At 36.8% G+C, this 27,572-nt stretch overlaps 1 protein-coding gene across 6 annotated transcripts in view; it reads left to right on the forward strand.

The window, feature by feature from the left end:
• The window catches only part of N4BP2L2 (NEDD4 binding protein 2 like 2), a 91,427-nt gene that overhangs the window by 38,510 nt on the left and 25,345 nt on the right, over nt 1-27,572 (forward strand). The window contains exon 7 of one of the 6 annotated variants that reach the window (XM_079137261.1): nt 18,888-18,912. The exons of 4 other annotated variants lie outside the window; for them this stretch is intronic. In XM_079137261.1, the coding sequence (XP_078993387.1) occupies nt 18,888-18,897 (10 nt within the window). In that variant the 3' untranslated portion in view covers nt 18,898-18,912. Of the gene's footprint in view, nt 1-17,107; nt 17,610-18,887; nt 18,913-27,572 lie in introns of those variants that run through there. One more of the 6 variants, XM_079137260.1, reaches the window with a different exon arrangement.

Below are 27,572 nucleotides of genomic sequence, written 5' to 3' on the forward strand. Positions count from 1 at the left end.
GATATGCGTATTGGTTTCCCCCTGAATGTAATTTGGTTCTTTTCTCTCACAGCCTTTAAAATTCTGTCTTTATTTTGTATGTTAGGTATTTTCCTTATAATGTGCCTTGGTGTGGGTCTGTTGTAATTTTGTGTATTTGGAGTCCTATAAGCCTCTTGAACTTGATTTTCCATTTCATTCTTCAGATTTGGGAAATTTTCTGATATTATTTCATTGAATAGGTTGTTCATTCCTTTGGCTTGTTTCTCTAGGCCTTCCTCAATCCCAATAATTCTTAAATTTGGCCTTTTCATGATATCCCATAGTTCTTGTAGATTCTGTTCATGATTTCTTACCATCTTCTCTTTTTGTTCACCTTTGTTTTCAAGGTTAAATATTTTGTCTTCAATGTCTGAGGTTCTGTCTTCCAGGTGTTCTATCCTATTGGATATGCTTTCTATGGAGTTCTTAATTTGGTTTATTGTTTCCTTCATGTCAAGGATTTCTGTTTGTTTTTTTTTCAATATCTCTAACTCTTTATTGAAGTGATCTTTTGCTTCCTGTATTTGCTCTTTTAACTGTCGATTGGTGCGATCATTCAATGCTTGCATTTGCTCTTTCATCTCATCGTTTGCTTCTCTGATCATTTTAATTATGTACATTCTGAACTCCTTTTCTGTCATTTCTTCTGCCATGCTGTCATTGGGTTTTATTGATGTAACATCTAGATTTGTTTGCATCATTTTCTTTCCTTGTTTTCTCATATTGTTCAGGTATCAGTGGACCGCTGAGATATTGCAGATTTCCTCTGTTGATTTACAATGTCCCTGAAGATTTCTATATATATCCCCTCTTAGCCTTCAGTAGGCTGAAGTCTTGGAGGAAGTTGATAATGCGGTGCTCCACAAGGAAGCTGCCTCTCTAGGAGTGGTGGCCTTCAGGTGGGGTATATTCCCTGCTAGTGGGCAGAGGTGCCTCCACTTGTTGACCAATGGTCATCCAAAGGGGACCTAGGCTGTGGGCTGAGGCAAGGCCTGTTTGGGCCTGTGTCTCTGGTTTTACCGTCCTTGTGGGGAAACCTCACCAGGCAGGGAAGACTCACCCAGTGGGGAGGTCTCGCTGGTCAGTTTCTTCCTAGAGGTTCCCCTCAATTTACAGCTACTGCCTGGGCTGGGCTGCCTTCCTCTGCAAAGTTTCCAGGGGCCCGGCCCTACCTCCTGGGCCTGGGAGCCTCACCCTTCGAAGATGAATCTCCTTAGGCTGCCCCTCCTCAGAGAATTTGCCCACAGGCCTGGAACCTTTGCTCCGCCCTAAGCCTGTCTCTGTGCGGCTCTTCCACCCAGAAGCCTCCTAGATCCTGGGACCCTGCTCTGCACCTAATCGCCTGGCTGCGTGGTCCCTCCTCTGAGCAGCCACCTGTGGCCCCGAACAATCGCTCTGAGTCCCAGAGACCCGCCACAGGCCTCTTCCTCCAGACAGCCGCCCAGTATGCCGGTGCGGTCACTAGGAGTCCAAGAAACTCACTTCGTGCCTCCTCCTCCCACCAACCACCCGTAGCCCGGGGCAATCAATCACTCCGAGTTGAAGTGACCCTCCCCGTTCCTCCTCCTTCTCCAGATAACCCCCCGGGTGTTCAGGAGCGTCCCTCTGAGTGGCTCTGAATCCACGTGACCCGCTGCACGGGTCCTCTGGGCACCGCCGGAGCTCAGGTGCGGCCACTCAAGACCAAGCGTCCCACCACGCTTCTCCTCCAGCGCAGCCCCCTGTGTTCAGGAGCTTTCACTTTAAGTCCAAACAAACTCACCACTCGCCTTCTCCTCTGAGGCAGCCGCCTGGAGCGCTAATGCAGTCACTGCGAGTCCAAAGGACCCACCCGCGCTCTCTCCTCCTCCTCCTCCTCCTCCTCCTCCGGGCAGGGCCCCGGGTTCAGAAGTGGTCAGAGTCCAAACAGCTCGCCACGCGAGCCCCTTCTCTGGCAACCCGCCTGTAGCTCTGGTGTAGTCACCCGAAGCCAAGCGGCCGCGCTCCTCTTTCCTCCTCCTTGTCCTAGGGCAGCCCGGTGTTCAGAAAGCGTCGTTCTGATTCCAAACAGCTCGCCGCGCAGCTTCTCCTCTGGGCAACCGCCTGTAGCTCTGGCGCAGTCTCTCCGAATCCAAGCGGCCGCGCTCCTCTTCCTCCTCGTCCTCAGGGCAGGCCCCGGTGTTCAGAAGCGTCGTTCTGATTCCAAACAGCTCGCCGCACAGCTTCTCCTCTGGCAACCGCCTGTAGCTCTGGCGCAGTCTCTCCGAATCCAAGTGGCCACGCTCCTCTCCTCCTCCTCAGGGCAGGCCCCGGTGTCCTGAGTCCACACAGTTCTCCTCGCCACTCTTCCCCTGGGCAGCCGCCGGAGCCCCAGTGGCTGCTCCGAGTCCCAGCGCTGTGCCAAGCGGCCTCCTTTACGGCGCTCCCAGCTGTCCGAGTTCACTGCTCCAGCGGGGGGAGGGGTGTCTCGCCGGCAGTTGTACTTCACAAAGTTTCCTGCGTTCCGGGACCCCCGTCCCATCTGGGGGTGAGAGTCACCCGGCTGCTTTGAGTTGGTCCCAAGCGTCTCAATATCTCCTCTTTTGAATCCTGAGTCCTGGAGCAACATGAAATGCAGCCACCCTCTAGGCCGCCATCTTGTAAACCCCCATACCATTGTTCTTGACTCACTCCTTATTTTCTACTCATACACCAAAGTAGAAGATATTAATATATTTAGGAACAATATATTTATAGAATAATGATCTTATTTGCAGGCAGAATATTTAACATTCAGTTGAATGGAGAAAGGAAATCAAGAAAAGGCAGGTTTTAATAATTATTAAGACTATTCAAGCAAGATGTAGATAAGTTGCTGTGATATGGAATTGATGTGAAACTTTCAAGAAATGTGTATTTGTTATGTCTTTTCTTCTTAATTCCTTCTCTGGTGCTGTGGATCAAACCCAAGGCCTTGTGCATGCTAAGACTCTGTTCTTTCACTGAACTACATCCTCTGCTCATGTGTTTGTCCTTTGAGGGAACTAGGTAGAATTGTTGAAATCTTAGAGCCCATGGTGGGTCTCCAGAACTGAAATTAAGGTGGGCATCTTGCCCAAAGCAGCCAGCAGTGTAGAGGAATCCAAGTAAAAGTCTCAGAACACACCAAAGGTTGTGCTGGGTCAACATAAGTTCAGTCAGCAAATCCAAGACCAAGGCTTGGTAAACTGGGAGCCAAAAAGAGGAACCAGGAACTAAAATGAAACTGAGTGAAGTTGGATGGAGAGAATGACCACACTAAGCCATTGCCATGAATAGTGTTGGAATATTCAGGCTTACTGTGCTGGCTATAGCTGCACAGTTTCTTGGTGAGGGATTAATGATTTTAATGTGCAGAGTTGGACTAGAAACTTCCTGTATGCCTTCCCTGCCCTGAACAAGGGCTTTATCTTGATTGTCCTTGAGGGATGAGGGAATTGGTCATGGTGAGGAATGGGACAAGAGAAAGTCACATTGGGAAAAGTTCCTCAGTTTACTTTTGTGTATGTATATGCATGTGTGTGTTACTAGGGCTTGAAGCCAGGGTTGCTGTACCACTGAGCTACATCCCTAGCCCTTTTAATTTTTTATTTTATTTATTTATTATTTATTTTGGTACTGGGGATTGAACTCAGGAGCACTCTACCACTGAGCCACATCCTCAGCCCTATTTCGTATTTTATTTAGACAGGGTCTCACTGAGTTGCTTAGCGCCTGCTAAGTTGCTGAGGCTGGCTTTGAACTCCTGATCCTCCTGCCTCAGCCTCCCAAGCCATTGGGATTACAGGTGTGTGTCACTGTGCCTGGGTGTTTTTTTTAATTTTGAGATGGGTTTTGCTAAGTTGCAGAGGCAGGCCTGGAACTTGCTGTCCTCCTGCCTCAACCTTCAAGTTGCTTTATCTCAGGTTGTCAGGGTTTAGGCAAAGTGTAGAGGTTGGAGTTGATGTAAGCCAACAATATTGTAAAGAACATGAAAGGTATAAAATTGGAATTCAGGTTTGATATTGACTAACTAGGTCTAGAAAGAAGGCTTATAGCCTTTGGTAGTCATGAGAATGTGGGAAGTATGAAAAACAAGGCTTTTTACTTGGATTATCTTGCCCATTATCTTGACTTTTTTTCCCAAGTGCCAGTAGTAGGGAGGTAACAGGCAGAAGACATAGTTACTAGGAGTGGAATGTTTTTTTCTGGTTAGAGGAATAGGGTTGAGAAATATGAACCAGTAGTGAGAACAGGTCATTTCTGCATGAATGTTTAGCAGTGATGAGTTACTTTCCTGCTGTTTAATTGATGAATGGATAGTTAATGGGTGCAGTGAAAAGTAGAGGGCCAGGTTCAGAGAAGGCTTCTTAGAAGAGTTAATACTTAAGCCTCATCTAGAAGTGGGATTTAGCAAGGGGACAGGAATATAGGAAAAGGGCCTAAAGGCAATAAAAACTGTTCACAGGCTCAGTGGCAGGAAACCATAATGTATTTATTCATGAATCAATATGCCTGTGATATGTCAGGCATTGTTCTAGGTCATGGAGGTATAGGAATGAGCAAAATGAGAAAAAGCCTCTGTCTTCCTCCAGTTGGTGTGGAGAAGCAGACCCTACACCTAATAGAGTAGAAGGGTAAACCTACTCTTCCTGTGATTACTTACTAGTTCAAGGACTTAGGAACTTCAGCTGCCGTAAGCTTCCCTTGGTGGTCATTATCTGTGTCATCCATTCAAGGCAGTGCCAGGCATACTCATTGGGAAACTCGACTCTGGAGAATTAGTCAGGGCCTAGATCAAGAATGTTAAAATACCATGGTAATGACCTTAAACTTGTCTTTTAGGTGATGGGAATTACCCAACATTTCAGCATAAGTATAACATAGTCATTAGATAGGTGGTTCTCAGACTGGTGAGGCATAAATTTGAAAAAATTTCCAGTTCATCATTGTCTAGCACTTTGGTAAAGTTGAATAAAAATGAATTGTTAGAAGGACTGGGGATGTAACTCAGTGGTAGAGCACTTACCTCGTATGTGTGAGGTCCTGGGTTCAATCCCAGCACCATACTCACAAATTGTAAAAAAGAATAGAAAAAATATTTTTAAACATAAGCCAAATGTTTTATTAAATTCAACAGACATAAAATTTATTCTTTCAAATTGCTATGAAGTTTTCTTTAAAAAACAACTTACTTTCAATTTGTGTATTTATCTTATAGGCCAGTCACAAACCACCCATGAACTGGCATCTGAATAGGTAATGCCTTGAGTAGCCATTTGATATGGAGCATATTGATGGTAACAATAAAAAAAGGAAACATTTGTGGACATTTTATTTTCACATTTGTTGAATAACTTGAGTGACCTGAAGCAATGTATCAGGGTAGTTCGGCAAAGGCATAAAATTTGTGTGGGACTTACTCTACTGATGGATGCATCTTGCCATTCTGATAAAGTCTCCTCCATTTCTTCAGCATTCTGCTTTTTCTGACCTTGATTAGGCATACCTTATATTTACCCTCACTTGGTTGATCAAGTTTGATTATTTGTCTTAGTTTCAGTGGTGACCAGAGGATTCAAGGTATTTAGGGTCAAACATCTCTTGGTGGATTGACCTCTGTTCCCTAATTTATGAGATCATATAACAGAGAGTCAGTAAAGTCCTCTCAGGTGTCCTTTATATAAGGTAGAACATACTTTGGAATATGGGGATCTCTGAGTTGACTACATTGTGTATGAGACTACCATGTTCCTAGCAGGGTCAGAGTTACTTGTTTTTTTGTTTTTGTTCTTTCCTCTATTAAAAAGCACCAACACTGAAGAGGATAGGGTCTGAATTCACATCCCTCTGTATTTTTGGAAGACCTAAACCTCAGGTACCAAATGTCATTTAGTTAAGCCTGTTTTCCTTAATTAAAAAAAGACCTAGAAAGAAGCAGGAGTTCACTTCAATTGGTGTAGACTCTTCAATTGGTATGAATCCCTCCCACTTCCTACCTTAACGTGGACTGGCCTATCAAGTCTTGGTCATTAAGAAGGTGCTATTATGTCAGAATTCATATTCTTAGGGAACTGACAGATTCAAATATTCTTATTTTGAAATTTGAGTGAGGAGTCATTACAAGATGACTTTAATATGCAGTTGGAATTTGCTGGCATATCAGCTAACTGACCTATCCCTTGGCACAGTCACCGTCTTTGACTTAAACCAGGGCGCTCATTAGATATGTCAGAAGGTAGGTAAAACTAGAGGTAGCTTCATTGCATATGCGTCTGGGCAGAGGTAATATTCAAGTTATAAATTAGTTATAGGATGGGCCAGTCTGCCAGCTAGCACATCTTCACTCTTGCTGCCTTATTCAAAACTTTGGGAGTGGGGGCTGGGTGTGTAACTCAGTGGTAGAGAGCATGCCTTATATGCTTGAGTACCCGGGTTCAGTCCTAAACACAGAAGGAAAAAAAAAAAAAAAAATCTCAGGAGGCTACAGTGCCCACAGTTAACCACATGAAGATACTCTGGGGAATTTGTAGTCAGTAGTCTCAATCTATGGTTTTTTTCCTCAGACTCACCAGACATTTGCTGGCTGAGATGCCAGTGCCTCTGTCACTTCCGCTGGTGTCACATCTTCTGGGTGCAAGGCCAGCTATGGCAGAGGAGACCTGAAGGAGCAGGAATTGGCTGGCTGGCTGCTGGACTGGCTAGAGCTAGGTCTGTTGCTGTCAAGACCCACTTGGTGTTTTCCCAGATCTGGGTGCAGAAGACAGAAAAAGTACAGGCTAGTCCTTGGGAGGTCTTGAAAGGAACCAGAGACAATGTCCAAGAGGCACGAGTTATGGGACATCAATTGCATGGGTACTAATCAATCAGAATACAGGTAAGTTACTGTACTACAAAAGAAATTATGGGTCCTTTGGGTTTCTTTAGTTGATGAGTCAGTAGAAGTTCTGAAGAAGGGGGCTGGGCTTCAGAATTAGGAGGGGACTGAGGGCACAAATGGTAGGAAGAATTTCAGCGTTCTAACAAACTGGGGCAACAAAAGTATGCTGGTGATTATTAGCCCTTTGAGGTCTGAGACTCATGGGTACTTTAGGATCCACAGTTTGTGTGTGCACAAGAAAATGATGCAGTTTCTCTAGTTTTCTCCTAATTCTTTTATGTAATAGGTAGAGAGTCCCAGACAGACTGTGAGGTAAGGGTATCTACTTTTGACTGTTTTTGTTCTCTTGCTTCTGCCATTAGCTTGACCTTTATTTCCTGGGTATAGGGAATAGAAGGCGGCCTCTCTCTTGTACATGTGGAATTAACAGTTTAGAGTCTGAAAACTTGTGCAGAAGCAGGGAGAACAGAGACTGGTTGATGGCTTCACCAGACAGGTTAGTGATAGGACTTAAGTCTTGGAGACCAAAGCTAGGGCAGGATATTGTGTTTGAAGTCAGGAATATAAAGTCAGTAATATATTGGCTGTTCTAGCCAATGTCTTTAGAGAGCTTGGAAAACCAGTTTTATTCATTGACTTCAAGGACTGGAAGCTCAAAAGTCCTAAAGGGCAAAGACAGAACAGTCACAGACAGAGAAAGTTATAAAATCATTTTGGCAAAAAGTACAAAGGATCTCTGGTGTCTTTTTCAGCCCCTTGATGCTTGAATGTGTTGGCTTTATTTAAAGGAATAAGCATCTAGCTGATACTGATGAATGTAGATATGATAGAGATAGAGTCTTTATTTAGTTAAAATTTATGTGGAAAATTAATAGAAATTATGTAGAAAATGAGAAAAATTGGAACTCTTAAGGTGGGTCCTTGGGAGAAAGTATCATTGGCAATTATTTGAATGCAAGAATAAAAGGGGAAAGAGAATGTTCTGGAGATATCAAACAGTAAAATATTGAACAGGGTAAATTTGAATACATTATCAAGTTGGCTGATTGGGGGTGAGAAAGGTTTAAACATGTTTTCTAAGTATAATAAAGACAGTATAGTGAATAGAATACTGAAATCACAAAATCAAGAAATCAGTACATTATTCTTATTGTGCTGTAATTTTGTGGACTTTTACAAATTGCTGTCTCCATTCATGACTCATATTGCATAAAAAGATTATACTTTTTGCTTTCAATGATTACTGTGAAAGTTAATGAAATACTATTTATGGATACTTGCTTCGGTAAAAAATATTCATTATTATTGGTTTCTATTTGACCACATTTAACAGACTAAAAAAATGGGGTGTTAGGGCTGAAAAGTGTGTGTAGGACATCTCATTCAAATCTCGTATTTTAGATGAGAAAAGTGAAGTCAAAGAGGTGAAATAATTTTCTTCCTACAGCCAGTGAAAGGATGAGGACTAAGTGCATTTGTAGAGTTTCTCCTTTAGGACTTAAAGGGAAACAAAGCTGCTGGTGAGACCAGGAAGGCATCCATCCCATCATAAAGGTTATAGTTTCTGGATCACAACATGACTGGCAATCTATGTATATATTCTAGGATGATCTTAATATGTTATGAACCAAACAAGTGGACAATTGCAGGCAGGAAAGGAAAAAAATATGGAAGGTATACTCTGAAGCATAACTTAAAATCATGCTGCTTAGCTGTAACATGAGGGAAGAGAAAAAGGGTGGTTAGTATGCTGAGCAGCTTTCACAAGAGGGAGCTGCTTCGTTTGAACATTTCTTAGGGCCATCAGAACTCAGGTGTGACTGACAGGTACACAGTAATGACAAGCATCCCAAGCCACAGTGTGGAAGTGTTCTGTTGTGCTTGCCTTATCTTTGTAGGCACATACAAACCAGGATATAAATTATACATATAAGTAGTTTAATCCTGATCTTAAAAAAATTACAGAAGTAGGTGGAGCAAAAAGAAGAGCATTTTTTATTCCTCATCTCCCCACAGTACTTTTCAAGTGGGGTTAAAAGATTGATATGCATCCTTTAAGCCCCTTTTGTGTGGGATACATATGTGTGTGTGTATGTGTGTGTGTGTGTGTGTACACATTAGGTATGCACATTGATCAAGGACCTACTGTGTTTCAGATGTACGAGATACTTTTTCACACCTAACACAAATAGAGGAACAGCTTCATTATTTAGTAATCACTTCTTTGTGAACTTGGAACATGTCTAAAGTCTCTATAAGAAGGAGGATATGATTTGCTAAAGTTGATATCACATGCTCTGCAAACCCAAATCCCAGTGTAGTACCTTTCAAAGCTCCCTCTCTCTGAGGCAGTTTACATTTTTTGTACAAAAATGTAGTAAGGTTAGTTTAATGATTTCCCTACCCTGTGTATTTTATTTTTATTTATTTATTTATTTATTTTTGGCACTGGAGATTGAATCCAGGAATGCTTTACCACTGAACTATATCCCCAATCCTTTTTATTTGTTATTTTGAGATAGAGTCTCTCTAAGTTCCTGAGGGTCTCACTAAATTTCTGAAGCTGGCCTTAAATTTGTGATCCTCCTGCCTTGGCCTCTGGGATTGCTGAAGTTCCAAGCATATGTCACCATACCTGTCTTACCCTGTGTTTTTTATCAGTAGCATGTGGTAGTTGTGAAAGTTGGAGTAACTCTGGAGAGAAGAATAAGAAGTTAGATCTCATAGCTTGAAAACAATTAAGGATGCAAAAACTGGAAAACGCAAATAGAACTCAAAAAGCTTAACTACATGGAACTGTTTGAAACAGAGCCAGACAGTAGCTCCCATACATGGCATTTAAGGTATAACTTTATAGCTTAGTACATTACTGACATATGTACAGTGACAATACATGGAAGGCAGAATAACAAAACACATTTGTTAAGAAGAATAGCTATTTTCTAGTGAATAGAACTGTCTACCAAATTACCAAGTGGTATGTTATTTGTTAATGTTAAAAAATTAAGGGTTACAAGATATTCATACATTCATACATTCATCAAAACCTGTATTTTAAGTGTACAAAATTTTAAATTTGTACTTCCGAGGTGTCTTTTTTTGGATTTGGGGATAGGAGACAGGGTCTCACTATGTTACATAGGTGGTGTTGAATTTTTGATCCTCCTGTCTCAGCCTCCCAAGAAGCTAAGATTATAGGAATGTGCCACCATGCTCAGCTGGAATTTTTTTATTCTTTGAGGGTGTTATACTTTTTAAAAAAAAAATGTTTTTAGTTGTAGGTGAACACAATACCTTTATTTTGTTTATTTTTATGTGATGCTGAGGATGGAACCCATTGTCTCACATGTACTAGGCAAACCCTCTACCACTGAGCTATATATAATCCCAGACCATTATACTTCTTAATCTCATGTTTTAAAATGTTTAGAAATATAGTTGTTAAATTTAGTTTAAAACAACTATGACTGTTTTAAGTGTGTCACATGTTGAGAATTTGAAAAATTGTGATAAATCAGGTTCTCTTAATAGTGCCTGTCCATAATGAAATTTACTAGTAAGTTTTGATATGAAAGGGTGTTAATATACTTTTAAAACGTAGTAAGTATAATCCAGGCACAGTGATGCATGCCTGTAATCCCAGGGATTACTTGAGAGGGAGGCTAAGGCAGGAGGATCAAATATTTGAGGCCAGTGTATGGTAAAATTGTGAGATCCTGTCTCAAAATTTTAAAAAGGGGTGGCTGTGTAGCTCAGTGTTAAAGCACCCCTATGTTCAGTCCCCAGCACCAAAACCAAAACAAAAACACCCCACATAGTATATGAATTAATTTTTATTTTAATCATATTGATTGATAAAACAGATTCTTGCTCTGTGGGAAAAATGAATTTAAAAAATTTATCTTGGTGTTTAAGATCTTTTAAAAGTGCTAAATTTTACAGGGCTGGGGTTGCAACTCAGTGGTAGAGCACTTGCCTAGCAAGTGTGGGGCACTGGTTTCAATCCCAGCACCATATAAAAATAAACAAACAAATAAAGGTATTATTACACCTACAACTAAACAAAATTTTAAAGTGCTAAATTTTAAAAGTGGCAGGTGGGGGGTATAGCTCAGTTGGTAGAGTGCTTGCCTTACAAGTACAACGTCCTGGGTTCAATCCCCAACACTGCAAAAAAAAAAAAAAAAAAAAAAAGTGGTAGGGGTACTATTTATATAAGATCATGCACAGATATCATGTTTCAGTCTTGAGATAAGAAGTAAAGCTATATAACAGTTTTCAGAAAATCATTTAATACTTAATTTGTTGCTTTCTACACTATCAGAGTTAGGCTTTGGGAGGGATATGTGAAAAGACCTTTGTTTTATTAAGTAGTTTATTTTTTTTCCACATGTGCAAATTTCAGAATTAATGGCCAGTTCAATTAGAAGAATTTCTGGTAACATTTTTTGCAGTTTTTAGCTTGCAGTTTGTTTGGCATGACTAATCCATCAAAAGGCATTGTCAGTCATTTCAAATTACTAGAATTTGCTACATCTGAAGAAATTATTTACCTTTTTCTTTTTCTTTTTTTTTTGGGGGGGAGTGCTGGGGATCGAACCCAGGGCCTTGTAAGCACTCTACTGACTGAGCTGTCTCCCCAGCCCCTTTATTTACCCTTTTATATTTGGTCTGTGCTTAGTATAATGAGCAGAGTGAGTCAGGTGATGATAGAAAGGTTGGAATTTGTGAATCCTTATAATTCGTCATGACCGTGTTATTTATCATGATGAATAGGAGAGTGGTATTGCATAGTATTTAAGAATGTAGACTTTAAATGCCAAACTTCTACTAGCTAACATGCATTTGGGGAAATTACTTAAATCTAAGTGTCTTAAATCTCAATGTCTTCTATTTGTAAGGTGGAGTAGTCAATAATACCTACTTCATAGGATTATGGTGAAGAATAAATGAGATAATATATGTAAAATGTATAGTAAGCACAGTGAAGAACATTGATATGATTAATAACTGGGTAAAAGAGCCACTTGAGATCCAAAATATATCAAGAAGGAAGATCACCATGTTGCCCCCTTTCTCTGCAAAATCTCAGACCTACAACTTTTCTCCATCTGGATCCTGTTTGCCTTCTCAGGTTTTGAGCCACTATTTTAGGAGAATAAGCCTCTTCTTGTAGATATTAGTTGGTTTCTGTTGAGGCTACTGGAAGAAAGTATTTTCCTGCTTCAAGCAGGGTGAAAAATAATGATTTACTCTAATTACAGAGTTAACCATAACATTTCCACCTGCTTGTATAAATCACTAAATAAGCTCAGACAGAAGCAACAGCTTCTACTGTTCACCTCATAGTAAAATACATCATTCAATAGCATCTGCTATGCATGTCATAAGCACTGGGAGCAAAATGAATAAAGCAAGAAGTGAAAGAAGATAAGTAAACCATAAGATGTGTTAGAAGGTGATAAGTGTAAAGGAGGAAAACTAATGGAGGAGGAGGAGGAGGAGTGTCTGGCCCAGTACAAGAGTATGTGTGTAGGGTTGGAGAGGAGTGGGGAAAGTTTACTGGTTGCAGTTCTAAACAAAGGGTCAAGGTGGGTATTACCTGAGATGGTGACATTTGAACACCTTAGTGAAACTAATTTTGGTTTAAACAGTTATTTAGGGAATTTTGGGCAATATAAGAACCAAGCCTAACTTATTTTAGTGTTTATTATGTATATGACCACATAACAAAATTAATTAGCTATATAGTTTCCTAGGTGAATAAGAAAAATTACTTCCGTAAAGCAATATTGTCAATGGATTGTCATTTGTTAGCAGAGAAAATGAGCAACAAGTATTTTTAAAAAATAATCAAAAGGAATTGACCAAAACTGGGTGATTCAACTAGATTTGTTATATAGGAGGGGAAACATAATTGATAGAATTGAAGTTAATATATTAGAATATTGAACTAGTTTACCTTGCACTGTGTAATCTGTCAAGGGAAAATAAAAATTTTTCTATATTTGAAGCAATCACATTTAAAGTAATGAGAATTTACTTGAAGGTCTTAAAAGATCTGAAAATTAACTAGCTCCTTCAAGGAATTTAACTTTCAGAAAAATGGTGGTTTTAATCTAATATATTTTAAAGATATATTGTAATTTATCTTTTTATACATTCTTAAAAAATGGCTAAAGATGAGCATGATGAAGTCAATATATTTAAGAATAAACTATAAGTTAATTTTGAGGACTTGTATTTGTTAATACTGGCAACAATAAACTTTAAAGCAATATTACCTCAAAGTGAAATATTGAGAACTCACGTGACAGAAACAGAAAGTGTAATAGTCCATACTGTATTTCAAACGAAATTATTCATAGTCACAACCAATGAAAATACATTGAAGTGACCAAACAATGAAGTCACTAAATAAACTTTTTTAGGGGGTTGGGGGAAGCTGAACCAAGGATTAAACCAAATGGTGCTTAATCACCTTTTTAATTTTTTATTTTGAGACTGGGTCTCACTAAGTTGCATAGGGCCTCATCAAATTGCTGAAGCTGGCTTTGAATTTGCAATCTTCCTACCTCAGCCTCCTGAGCTGCTGGGATTACAGGTGTGCCCCAGCACGCCCAGTATAAATAAACTTTTTTAGAAGATGTGGTTAACAATAATTTTTAAACCTTATTAGCTAGAATGGAATCTGCACACCAGCTATTTTTGTTGTAGAATAGTTTTGTGTTTATTTAATCCAGGTTTAAATGTTGACCTTAAATATTGAGAAAACTTAATAAATATATATTTGTGTTTTTTTTCTTTGCCTAATTATTTTACTGAAGAAAGTTTTAAGGGTACTTTTTTTTTCTAATTACAGAAGTAGTACATGTTCACTATACAAAATTCTAGACATACATATAATTACAAAGAAATCAACTCCAATAATTTATCACCATTATTAACATTTTGCATATTGCCATATTTCTAAACAGGTATGTGTATGTATGTTTAAATATGTAAACATGCAAACACATATGCACATCATTAATAGAATTGTGGAATTATATAATCCCACAACATAAAATTTTGTGGGCTTTTATAATTTTAATAGCTATATGCATAATGAATCAGATTTTGAAATCCCAGAGACTCGTGTTTAAGTCTAGCTCCACACATTTATGAATTTTGTGAACTTGGCAAGCTTCTTAGCCCTACTTACTTTTAGATGCTGGGGATACATATATGCAAGCACTCGACCATTCAATTTCTCCCTCAGTCCTAAGCTCCAGGTTTTCTGGGTATTTTTTTGTTTTCTTTTGTTTTTTGTTTTTATTGAGGTACTAGGGATTGAACCCAGGGGCACTTAACCACTGAACTACAACCCCAGGCTTTAAATTTTTTATCTCGAGGGCCTCACTGAGTTGCTGCGGCTGAACTTGAACTTGTGATCCTCCTGCCTCAGCTTCCTGAGTCTCTGGGTTTACAGGTGTGCATCACTGTGCCCAGTTCATAAACCCCAGTTTTTTAATTTGTTAAATGGGAATAAGGATGATAAAACTTTCAGCATAAGTTTAAAATAAGTTTTAAAATATAACAAATATTTGCCCCACAACAAGTATATGGGAAATATAAACCATTATTGTTGTTTTACACCTTAGGGTGTTTCTTCTTCATTATGGTCTGAGAATTTTTACTAACTCAATGTTTCTTTTTCAGAAATACAAAACTTATTATATTAAATCTACTTGAACATTTTATTTTACTTAAAAACTTTAGTTAAAATCATGACTTTTATAAATATTAGCTAAACTAATAACTTCTAATTCCATATAAGGTTTATTTTCAATTATTGTATCACTGTAAAAAGTACACAATTCAGACATTTTCATGAGTTCCAGTTTCTCAACATCCTTACCCTGTTAATTGGTTCCATCTTTTTTATTTTAGTCAAACTATATAATTTTAACCATACTGTCTCTTCTGATACATGAATGTGGATATCTTTCCCATGTTATTATTTCCAATTTTATGGTTTTCTTTAATAAGAATTTCTTTAATTTTCTAATTTTCTTTAATTTTAAAAGTCCCATTTTTAAAATCTGTTAAATGGGAATAATGATGAACTTTCATCATAGGTTGAAGGATTAATATTTCAACAATCTTTTGTAGTCTTCAGAATACAAGTCTTGTATTTCTTTTGTTACTTTTTTAATTGATGCTATCATCAGTAAGTTTTCTTAATTTTCAGATTCTTTTCATTCTGGATTTTGACATGTCATTTTCTTGCGTAATTGCCCTCACTCGATGGCAGTTAGGATGATGTTTAATAGGAATGGTAAGAGCAGACACTTGCATTTTTTCTGATCTTAGGAAATAGTTAACTTTTCACCATTGAGTTTGATGTTAGCTGTGGGTTTTTCGTACACTTACGATATCTGGTTAAGGATTTTTCTTTCTATTCTTAGCTTGATATGTGTTTCTGTTATGAAATACTTGATTTTGTTAATGCTTTTTCTTGCATCTATTGAAATGATCATGTGTTTCTACTGATGTGGTATATTAATTGATATTTGGATATTGCACTAATCTTATAATCCTGGGATAAATCCCACTTGATCATTAGGTGTAATCCACCCCCCCCCCCTTTTATGTTACTGCACTCAGACTCATATTTTTTGAGGTTTCTACATAAGAAATATTGGCCTGTACCTTTCTTTTTTTGTAATGTATTTGGTTTTGGGTATCAGTGTGATACTAGCCCAATAAAAGTAATTGGGAAGCCTTTCTTCTTTTATTTTTGGAAGAGTTTGTGAAGAATCATATTAATTCTTTAAATGTTAGAATTCACCAGTGAAGCCATCTGGGCCTGGACTTTTCTTTGTGGGAAGTTCTAAATATCTTTTAAAATCTAGTTTGTTTCTTTTTTCAACTTTTATTCATTTACTTCAAGAACTCCTTTCATTCATATATGGGTTTTTAAAAAAGACTCCAATCTTTTTTGGCAAGAATTCTCTTCATGTTATACTGTGTTCAAAAAGCAAAATAAAATTAGAAAGGAAAGGAACAAAGAAAGGCAGGAAAAAAGTAAGGAAAATAATTAAGCAAACCACACATTTTCAGTGACATGATTTTGTAGTTAGGCTATGACTTTGTTTGTATATACATGCATACATATATATATATTTTTTTTTTTTGAGGTGCTGGGGATAGTACTCAGGGCTCTGCACATTCTGTAGACCATCACTCTACCACTAAACTATATGCCCCAGCCCAATAATCTTATTTTATAAAGCAATATCGATAAGTCAGTTTGCTTTTACATAAAAAGACTTACAGCCATTTAGAAAATAGTCATTTTGTGGGCTGGGGAGATGGCTCAGTTGGTACAGTGCTTACCTTGCAAACACAAGGCCCTGGGTTCAATCCCCAGCACTGAAAAAAAAAAAAAAAGAAAGAAAAAGAAAATAGTCATTTTGTGCTGTTAATTTCATATACTTAAGAATAAGATATTAGATTTTCTGGCTATTTTTTAAAAATAATTACTACCCTGGATCATAAATACCAAAATTGCATTTTTAAGGATAAAATGGCTTTATTAAGTATGAAAAACCATTAGCTACATTTTTTTCAGTTGATGCATATGAAGTTAATTTTGCAATTTTCAGCACTTTAGACTTTTTTCTCAGACTAAAATTTATGCAACTCTTGAAAGTGAGTCTGGTATTATCATTCCCATCTTGTAACTGTATTGTGTAAATAGTGGTGCATGTAGTATAACAGTAATAGATTATTATTTTAAAAATTAACTTTTAAAAGATTGTTATGCAATACCATTGCCCACTCCTACTCTACTCCACACAGAAAGTACAAAGGCCTCCTGGCATGATCCTGTCTTTCACCAGGTTGTCAGTATCAATGCCAAGGTGTTTCTGGAATTTAGTAATGGGCAGTGTACAAAAATCAGTTGTATTTTTATACACCAACGAATCTTGTGGAATAGTAATCGGCAAGAAGTATCCTGAAATTTATATTATTAACTTTTTTAAACCTTAATATCTTTAATGAAGAAATTTTTAATAAATATAAAAATAAATATTAGATGAGAAATATTCTGGTCATCAAATGCCATCTGCATTTTTCTTTCAAAAGTGAAATGGCACTTATTTCCATTTATTCATAGCATGTGAACTTACTTTTATAATCACCCCTGATGAATTTGCTTTGCTCATTTATACTCTCCCATAGGTGTTGTTTACAGGTGCTCACCTTTGTGAAAATGCCAGTTTTGAAATATAGCCTCAGAACAAGAGTAAGAAGAAAGTTTCCCAACTTCAGACTTGTTTTTCCTAAGAAACGTTAGCACTGGTCTATATGTGAGGTAATGAACCTAAGATATTAACTAGTGCTTCGTATATCAGTAATGCCTTTCTCATTAGTAATTTGATGAGAATTCATACAAATTGAAAATGTATTTGAACATAGACTATATTGACATAAACATAAAAGTCTGAGTAAATGTTAGTTTGAAATACAAATAAACTAGAAATAGATTAGAACCAAATACCAAAAAATTAACACAGAGGACAATATTGTTATTTGAAAATAGTCCCAAGAGAAATTTACATTTTATAGCAAAATAAAGTGATCTGAAATAGCATAACTTCTCTAAAGCTATGTCTAGTTTTATAATATCTACTATTGTTCTGTAGGATTCAGGATAGAAGCAGTCTTTTTCACCTGCTGATAGGAAAACCATATGTAATATGACTCAAGTAGAGTCTAATTATATAGGTAATCAGTTTAATTATTTTATAATCACATTGGGTATGTAAAACCAAACTGGAACATAATTCATTTTATTCATTCAGCCAAGAAAAATGCATTCTTTGTCGTCTAAGTATCATGACAATTGAATATAACAACCAAGCCCACCATGAATAAGGGTTCACTTATTCAACAAATAATTTTTTAAAAATATTTTTAGTTGTAGACAGACACAATAACTTTATTTTGTGTATCTATTTTTTTTTCATGTGATGCTGAGGATCAAACCCAGTGCCTCACACATGCAAGGCAAGTGCTCTACGACTGAGCCATAACCCTAGCCTTCAACACAGATCACCCATCACAAATTGACTAGGATTGTGAAGGATATTGTTTACGTCTTGTATGCCTTATGTTGACAGTTTAATGCATTATTTAAGACAGGCAAAAAATGGTAAGAATAAACCAGTATTGACCATTTATTTACAGGGCAAACTCAATTTTAGAGGGTTTGTCTAGCATGTGCAGAGACCAGGGTTTAATTAACAGTAAAACAACAATGAACTGTGGAATTCTATAAAATTTATTACACAAAACAAAGACAGTGTGAGCCACATTTGGGTCTAGCTCCCAAGACTGGACTATGACAGGGTTACCATCTGCATTGAGGTATAAAGTTCTAGAGGCTGGACTAGACTGAGAAGTATTTAGAGAAGAATAATTTGAATAACAGTGAAACAGAAAACAAAGGATAAACCAGGAGTGCTGGTTTAGTGTTTAAGATTTGAGGTGTGAATAAAAGCCATGATGTTATGAAGCAGCTAAAGGGGCTTAGTTTTGGATCGTGGACCACTTTGAGTCCAATGCAATTGTCCCTCTCCCTTGAATTATTCCCTTCCTACACAGTCCCTCTCCTTATAAAAATTACAGATATGTAACTATACATTCTATATTCCAATTTTAGGAGGTTCACAGACCTTCTAGAGTCTTGAATATCTGTAAGTGAATGTTAATAAATAGGTTCTACTTGTAAAGATAATTAGAAGCCTTTTAAAGGTAGTATACCATCTAAAAAGTACAATGTTTGAGATCAGAAAAATGGCTTAAGTTCTGTTAGCTGTATGATCTCCCTCCGGAAATTGTTTTTTCAGTTTGTAAAATGAAAATAATAGCACCCCTGTTGTGACTATTAGACAAGAGATGCTTATGAAAGTACCTTAAAAGTTGTGAAGCACAATCTAAATGTTGTCTCCATTTTCAGGTGTGACTGAAGAAATGTCAAATTTACCTAGTAAGGCAGGAACTCAGGTGAGGTGGAAACTCCAAGCAATGTTATACTCTGGGTCTAGTGTTTGGCCTTAAAAAAATTAAAACTATACACGTATAATTCTCTTCATTGTTGGAAGATATTTTAATGTTCTAACATCTAACTACCTACCAAATGCTTGAATTCTTGCTAAGTCTATGTATGTAGACTTTTTATCTAGACTCTATCTGATATTGCTTCCTTCTGCCTAAATCCAGTCTTTATCCTTTCTATAACTGTTGCTTTTTTATTTGACAATCAGTACATTTATTTTGTTTCCATCCTTCAACAATATTTTCACTAGATACAGAATACTAGATTGACAGTTATTTCTTCTCAGTACATTGGAGTTATCATTCCACTGCCTTCTGATAGAAGTGGATTGTTGTTACTGATGAGAAGTCAGCTGTAAGTCTATTTTTTTTTCCCTATGAAGGTAGCCTGTCATTTCCTGGCGAATTTTAAGGTGTTTTCATTTTCTTTAATGTTTTGAAATTTCACTATCATGTATCTCTGTAATGATTTACTTTTGTTTATCCTGTTTGAGATTTGCTAGACTTTTTGAGTCTGTGGGAGACTGTATTTCATCAGTTTTGGAAATTTCTCGGCCCTCTTTTCTATACAAATATTGACTCTGTCTTGTTTTCTCTCCCTCTGCCTTTCCTTCTCAGAATCCAATCATATATTAGATTTTCTTATTATCTCTTCTGTCTCTTAACCTTTTATTCCCACTTATTACATTTTATTTTTTATGACTGCTTTCTGGACATTTTTTCTTGTTTTGCATTTTTATTTGTTCTTGTAGATATATATGACAGTAGAGTGTATTTTGACATATTTATACAAACATGAAGTATGTCTTATTCTAATTTGGATCCCAGTCTTGTGGTTGTTTATAGTATGGAGATTCATTGTGGTGTATTCATATATGTACATAGGAAAGTTATGTCAGATTCTTTCTATTCTTTTCTATTCCTACCCACTCCCCTTCATTACCCTTTGTCTATCCATTAAACCTCTGTTCTTCCCCTCCCCTTCTTGTTGTGTGTTAGCATCCCCATATCAGAGATAACATTCAGCCTGATTATTTCACTTAGCATGATAGTCTTCTGTCCCATCCATTTCCTGGCAAATGTCATAGAGTCATTCTTTTTTATGGCTGAGTAATATTCCCTTGGTTATGTATACCACATTTTCTTTATCCATTCATCTGTTGAAGGGCACTTAGGTTTGTTGCATAGCTTAGCTATTGTGAGTTGAGCTGCTACAAACATTGATGTGACTGCATCACTGTAGTATGCTGATTTTATATCCTTTGTATATAACTGAGGAGTGGTATAACTGGGTCAAGTGGTGGGTCCATTCCTAGTTTTTTAAGGAATGAAAATATGGAATGCTTCATGAATTTGTATGTCATCCTTATATAGGGGCCATGCTAATCTTCTCTGTATTGTTCTAATTTTATTGTGCTGCTGGACATTTTCTTAGATCTCTTTCCATTTAATAATTCTCTCATCAACTATCTCTTATATACTGATAACCTTGTTCATTGAATTTTTAGTTTCAGGAATTATAGTTTTAATATTTGTACATTTTTGAGTTATTTAAAAATTACTTTGTGATTCTTTAAAATGTCCTATAATCAGTTTAAATATGTCTTTATAAATGATGAATGTGGTTATTTTACATGATGTATACTTGAAGTCTTTCAGGTCTATTTTTGCAATGTTCATGGTAACTTGTTAGTTGTATATTCATTTATTTTACTATGAGCTATTCACTTTTCTTGGAAGTTTACTTCTATTAGTATTTTGAACCCTTGAATAAAAGTTGATTTCTCCATCAAGGATTACATTTACTTCTCTACGGTGCAGTAATACCAGCCAGAATTCACTCTAAATTCTTGGTCTGAGGATTCTTTTTTAGACCATCCAAAAAGCATGTATTGGGGCTGAAATTGCTTATGAGGGATGGATTGTAGTTCTAGATCCTCAAATGTGATTCTTCCTCTCTTGATCTGCTTAGCATCAGAATATTACATAATTTAGTTTCTCTTGCAGTTTGGGTTGAAGGGTAGACATAAATTCTAGTTCACTCTTAGACCAAAAATAAAGCCCTTTTGTTGTCCCAGCCTCATGGGAGAAGGAATTCTTGTTGGCCTGCCCCTCTCCCCTTATTTATACCCCCAACAATTCTAAGTCTAGAAAAAAAAGCAAAGCTCCAGTTCATTTGGTTCATCGAATGTTCTCAAGGGCAGCCAAGGTCAGCTAATCTTTCAGATTCTTGCCTTTACTTCTCTTTTGATTGGGAATTTCTTAATTAGTTGGCAGCTTATCCATGCATTTAATAATTATTTTGAAAAAATTTTAAGCCAGGTTTCAGTTGTTTGATTCGGTTACCTATTTATTGTCTTCCTGTAAATATAATTTCCTTCAAAATCATTTTAAGGTATCCAAATATATAGAATTAAACAAAATATTTTACCCCTGGCAAGATGTGTCATGTATTTTGTATGCACAACCTCATTCCTAGTTCACCTTTTCTGCCCTCTTTCCTTTTGCCTTATTTTTTCCTCATCTTCTTCAATTTATTTTAGTTTGTTGTAGCATATATGCCTCCATAAACCACTGTTAAATCATTTCTTCATTAAGCTAGTGTTACATAATATTTTTTAAATTATCAGCATTTAATCTGATTTGTATGAAAACAGAGTGAGGACATTAATACTTCTTACTCTAGAGTGATGATTCTCACACCCAAAAGTGTTATCATCCTTAGTGATGACAAATTGTGAGGGTTCCCTTATAGTAACAGTGATAAAGAAACAAAAATAAATAAATACACAAACATCTCTCTCTCTCTCTCTCTCTCTCTCTTTCTCTCTCCTCTCTCTCTCTCTCTATATATATATATACATATATATATAAATACACACCAAAATAACAGCATAAAGTTTTGTGTTATAGATAAGAAGTCTCTTATCAGATATGGACTTGCAGGTGTTTTTTCCCATTTCTGTGCATTGTCTTTTTACTTTCTTTCATAGTGTCTTTGATTCATGGAAGTTTTTCAATTTTGATGAAGTTACCAGGGCTAGAATCCATAACAGGCTGTTCCATTTAGGAACAATAAATCAGAATTCTAGAGAAAACTCTGCAAAAAAGCTTTACTATTTTACTTTTATATCCTATGTTTCATATCCTTAAGAAATTTATGTCCATTTCTTGTATTTTTTTTACTTTACCATGAAAATGTATAATCATTTCTTGATTAAAAACATCGTGAATGTCTAGAAAATATTTAAAAACGTATCTTTGATTCCAAGTAAGTAATTTCAAATTACATATTAAATTCCAAAACCCAACAGTCACAACAGATTCTGATGATGAATAAGTTACTATTTTAATATGTCTCATGCCAAGCTAGGGGCAGTGACACATGCCTGTAATCCCAGCCATTCCGGAGGCTGAAGCAGGCAGATTGCAAAGTCAAGGCCAGCCTTAGCAACATAGCAATTTGCAAGATTCCCATGATTCTATCTATTCATTTGTAAAAGGGTTTGGATATAAATTAGCCACTCCAATAATGATGATCCTTTCCTTAAAACTGAGGTTGAGAACGCGTATGATTAAAAAACTACTCATAATTCCTGAATTGTAAATCCTATTCTTTGTATTCACTGTAGTGAAAATTATCTCCTAGTGGAATCAAGGGAACTTTAGTATGGAAAAATTTTGACTTCTTTTAGTACTGATCTAGAAGCAAATGAACCCCCAAATTCTGTCTCCAGAAAACTTCAATGTTTTATGCAATGAAAGTTTTTTTTTAACTGCAAAATGAATTCTGTGAAAAACATGTGAAAATCCAGCATGTTTTAGAAGATAAGCAATTTTTGGTGTCCAAAACGATCAATGGACCAACTGGACCAAAGTTTCATTCTTCAGATGTGTACTGAAATTTGAGATATGCCAGTAAGGAGAAGGTCACATCAAGTTGGTCAGTGTCTTCCCTGAACTGCAGTCCATGCAGCAGTCCTAGAGTCCTCCCTAGGAAGAGCTGATGACCACAAGGCCTCCTCAGACCCCAGGTACTACCTAAATATTTTATAATATATTCAGATTAACTTAGTATATCAAAACATTATGATTTCAACATGTAACATTTTTAAATTATTGAGATGTTTTACAATTTTTAATCATATTCTTTGAAATTATTTATTTTACATCAAATTTCCATTTAGATTAGCCATTTTCAAGTGGCCAGTAGCCCCATATTAATGGCTACCTCATTAGAGATATGGCTCTAGATACTCAAGAATTGTTTCACTCTCTGAAAGGCGCTGAGGGATGTCTGGCATGGTGACTGTTTTCATTGCAAGCGCTAGGGTAAAAGACTGGTGGACCAGAAGTCAGAGGAGACTGGCTCCTTGCTCAAGATTAGCTAACCTCTTTTCACAGGTCTGGACTTTCTGGGCCTTGGTTTCTCCATTTGCAGAAGAAAATTTGGGGTTGTGCCATCTCTGAGGCAGGGCTCCAGGTCAGGTGGTATCTTTGTTACCACCAGGGAGAATTGTTCAAGGGTTTTGGGTACCTTTGCTCTGGCTTTAATAGCAGGGGGTGAATATACTCCCTGGGGGATGTAGAAGGTTCAGCTGTTTCAATTTCCCTGGAGTGTGAGGAAACAAAAGGAACTGAAACTGCTGTTTATGCTATGTGACTAGTGACTATATGACTCATGGATGGAAAAAATGACCAGCACTGCAAAACTGAAGTGTGAGTTGCACTTTTAAACAGAGTCTCCAGTACCTAATAAGTGAGGACCAAAAAACAGAACTACACTTATTAAATTTTCTTTCTCTGAATTGCTGACACAGCATTTTTCTGTTCTTCTTTTAGACTATTTCTTATAGCAGTTTAAGGTTTACAGAAAAGTTGAGCAGATAGTATGGAGAGTTCCCAAATAACCCCTCTTTTGTTCCTTTTACTCTAAACAACCCTCCACTTTTTCTTTTTAATTGCCCATCATATGATATTGTCTTTGTTGAGTTCAGTCTTCCCACTTTCTGGGTTTATCTGATTCTTTTTCTTGTAATGCCATTTAGTATTTTACTCCAGCCTCTGCATTTCTTGTAAAATGGCAGTTAGGTCTGGAGACTTGATTAAATTCAGGTTACATATTCAGGTAAGAGTTCTTGATAGGTATTATATTTTTACCTTCCTAAAGATCCTTTTGTTGTACCTATTACTCCAGCATATTGGATTGTTTTTGAATTCCAACAATTCTGTCATTTTATATCAGCTATTCCTCCGCACTTTCTCTCATTTAAAAACACAATAATGTACATCTTTTCTCATTTAACTTACTGACGAAAATATTGCCCAAGAATAAAGGAAAACATGAGTTCTTTGGCTTATCTTACAATGTCTGGGATACTGTAGCACTCAATGAATATTCGTTAAAATAAAATTTTGACTATTCTTTTTCTCTTATCATCTCTTCCTTCAGCTTATAAAATATTCTTCTTTTCATATCCTCATCATATTTTAGTTTCTCTTTTCTCCTTTGTTTCTTTTTGCACCAGCGTCCTAATCATTGTTTCCAGTGTTCTGTTCTAGGCTTTTAGAGTCTTCCTTCCTTCTGTAACCCATATGCCATCTCAGATATGACTTCAATTCCACTTTTCATTGATGACTCTTATAACTTTTCTTTAGCCTTTATTTCCTACTTGGGATTCCTACTGCCTGTTTGATATTTCCACTTGTGAGTTTAAGGGCCTCCTGAACCTTAGCATGTCTAAAAGTGAGTGCATTATTTTTCAATTGCTTTTGCTGTATGACTAATCTATTGGTTGTCTGAATCTTGATTCTTTTTTTCTCTAGATTATTGCCTCCTCCACAACAATGATAAATCACCAAGCTTTTAAATTCTACTTCTGTATGTTTCAAATTACCATTATTTATCCTCACATCATCTCTTACAGGTGTATTAGGATGACTCTCCTTTATAGATTCTGGAGATTAGTGCTCTATCTGAAGTATGATTGGCAAAAACTTTCTCCCACTCTGTAGGCTCTTTCTTCACATTGCTGATAGTTTCCTTTGCTGAGAGAAGACTTTTTAGTTTGAATCTATCCGTTGTTGATTCTTGCTTTTATTTCTTGTGCTATGGGAGTCCTGTTGAGGAAGTCTGGTCCTAAGCCAACATGTTGAAGATCTGGACCTACTTTTTCTTCTATAATCTGCAGGGTCTCTGGTCTGACTCCGAGGTCCTTAATCCATTTTGAGTTTAGTTTCATGCACGGTGAGAGATATGGGTTTAGTTTCATTCTGTTGCATATGAATTTCCAATTTTCCCAGCACCATTTGTTGAAGAGGCTATCTTTTCTCCATTGCATATTTTTGGCCCCTTTGTCTAGTATGAGAAAATTGTATTTATTTGGGTTTGTGTCGTGTCCTCTATTCTGTACCATTGATCTACCTTTCTATTTTGGTACCAATACCATGCCGTCTTTGTTACTATTGCTTTGTAATAAAGTTGAAGTTCTGGTATTGCGATACCCCCAGCTTCATTTTTCCTGTGAAGGATTGCTTTAGCTATTCTGGGTTTCTTATTCTTCCAGATGAATTTCATAATTGCTTGCTCTATTTCTGTAAGGTATGTCATTGGGATTTTAATTGGATTGTGTTGAATCTGTATAGCACTTTTGGTAGTATGGCCATTTTGACAATATTAATTCTGCCTATCCGAGAACATGGGAGATCTTTCCATCTTCTAAAGTTTTCTTTAATTTCTTTCTTTAGTGTTCTGTAGTTCTCATTGTAGAGGTCTTTCACCTCTTTTGTGAGATTGATTCCCAAGTATTTTATTTTTTTTGATGCTATTGTGAATGGGGTAGTTTTCCTAATTTCTCTTTCTGAAGATTCATCACTTATGTATAAAAATGCATTGGATTTATGAGCATTGATCTTGTAACCTGCTACTTTACTGAATTCACTTATGAGTTCTAAAAGTTTTCTGGTGGAATTTCTTGGTTCCTCTAAGTATATAATCATGTCATCAGCAAATAGGGATAGTTTGAGTTCTTCTTTTCCTATTTGTATTCCTTTAATTTCTTTGGTCTGTCTTATTGCACTGGCTAGCGTTTCAAGGACAATGTTGAATAGAAGTGGTGAAAGGGGGCATCCCTGCCTTGTTCCAGTTTTTAGGGGGAATGCTTTCAGTTTTTCCCCATTTAGAATGATATTAGCCATGGGCTTAGCATAGATGGCCTTTACAATGTTAAGGAATGTTCCCACTATCCCTATTTTTTCTAGTGTTTTGAGCATGAAGGGGTGCTGTATTTTATCAAATGCTTTTTCTGCATCTATTGAAATAATCATGTGATTCTTGACTTTAAGTCTATTGATATGGTGAATGACATTTATTGATTTCCTGATGTTGAACCAACCTTGCATCCCTGGGATGAAACCCACTTGATCATGGTGCACTATCTTTTTAATATGTTTTTGTATGCGATTTGCTAAAATTTTGTTGAGAATTTTTACGTCAATATTCATTAAGGATATTGGTCTGAGATTTTCTTTCCTCGATGTGTCTCTGTCAGGGTTTGGATATCAGGGTAATATTGGCTTCATAGAATGAGTTTGGGAGGGTTCCCTCCTCTTCTATGAAATTATTATTTTCAAGTAGTTTGACCTATAAGGATACAGACTTATATCAGCATAATCATTTTTGTTTGTTTGCAGTCCCAGAATCAAACCCAGTACCTTTTGCATGCTAGGCAAGTGCTTTTCCACTGAACTATATCCCCAGACCTCAACCTAGTAATTTATCCAGATTTATTACATAAAGCTTGTGATACTTCATTTCATATGAAAGAGTTTTGTTAGAGATCATTAAAAATACCTACCTAAAATCTTTTCTGTTTCTACTGGGCCCTTTATTATATAAGAAAATTAAATAATCTGTCAGGTCTCTTTAGTATGAATCCATGTTAGTTCTTAGGGAAGACTCCCTTTTCTACTTAAAAAAATATATATATTTATTTGGCCAGATACAATAGTGCATGCTTGTAATCCCAGCGACTCAGAAAGCTGAAGTAGGAGGATCACAAGTTTGAGTCCAGCCTCAGAAACTTAGCTCAACTCTGTCTCAAAATAAAAAAAAGCGGGGGGGGGGGGGGGGGGGGGGGGGGGGGGGGGGCTTGGGATATAACTCAGAAGTAGAATGCTCCTGGGTTCAGTCCCTATTACTGGTCAAAGATTAATAATAAAATGAGTATCTTTATTGCTACTATACAGGTTAAGAAGCAGAATATTATCAATATCTTAGAAAACCCTTATTAGTAACAAGTTTGTCCTTCCTAAGGAAAATCACTAGCTTGAGTTTTGTATTTGTCTCCCTCTTCTTTTTTCTTAAAGTGTATTCCCAAACAATGTAGTGTTTAGCAAACAATGTAGTGTTTAGGTTTGCCTGGCTTTGAATTTGCTGTAAAATGGAATCTTGGCATGGGTATTATGTAATTAGCCTCTTTTGTGTAACACTATATTTCTCCCCTATTAGTTTAGGTAGTAATTCATTTATTTTCTCTACACTATAATATTCCATTTTATGAACATACTACAATTTGTTCATCCTATT

The sequence above is a fragment of the Sciurus vulgaris genome, assembly GCF_902686455.1.
Source record: "Sciurus vulgaris genome assembly, chromosome: 4".
Classification (NCBI taxonomy): domain Eukaryota; kingdom Metazoa; phylum Chordata; class Mammalia; order Rodentia; family Sciuridae; genus Sciurus; species Sciurus vulgaris.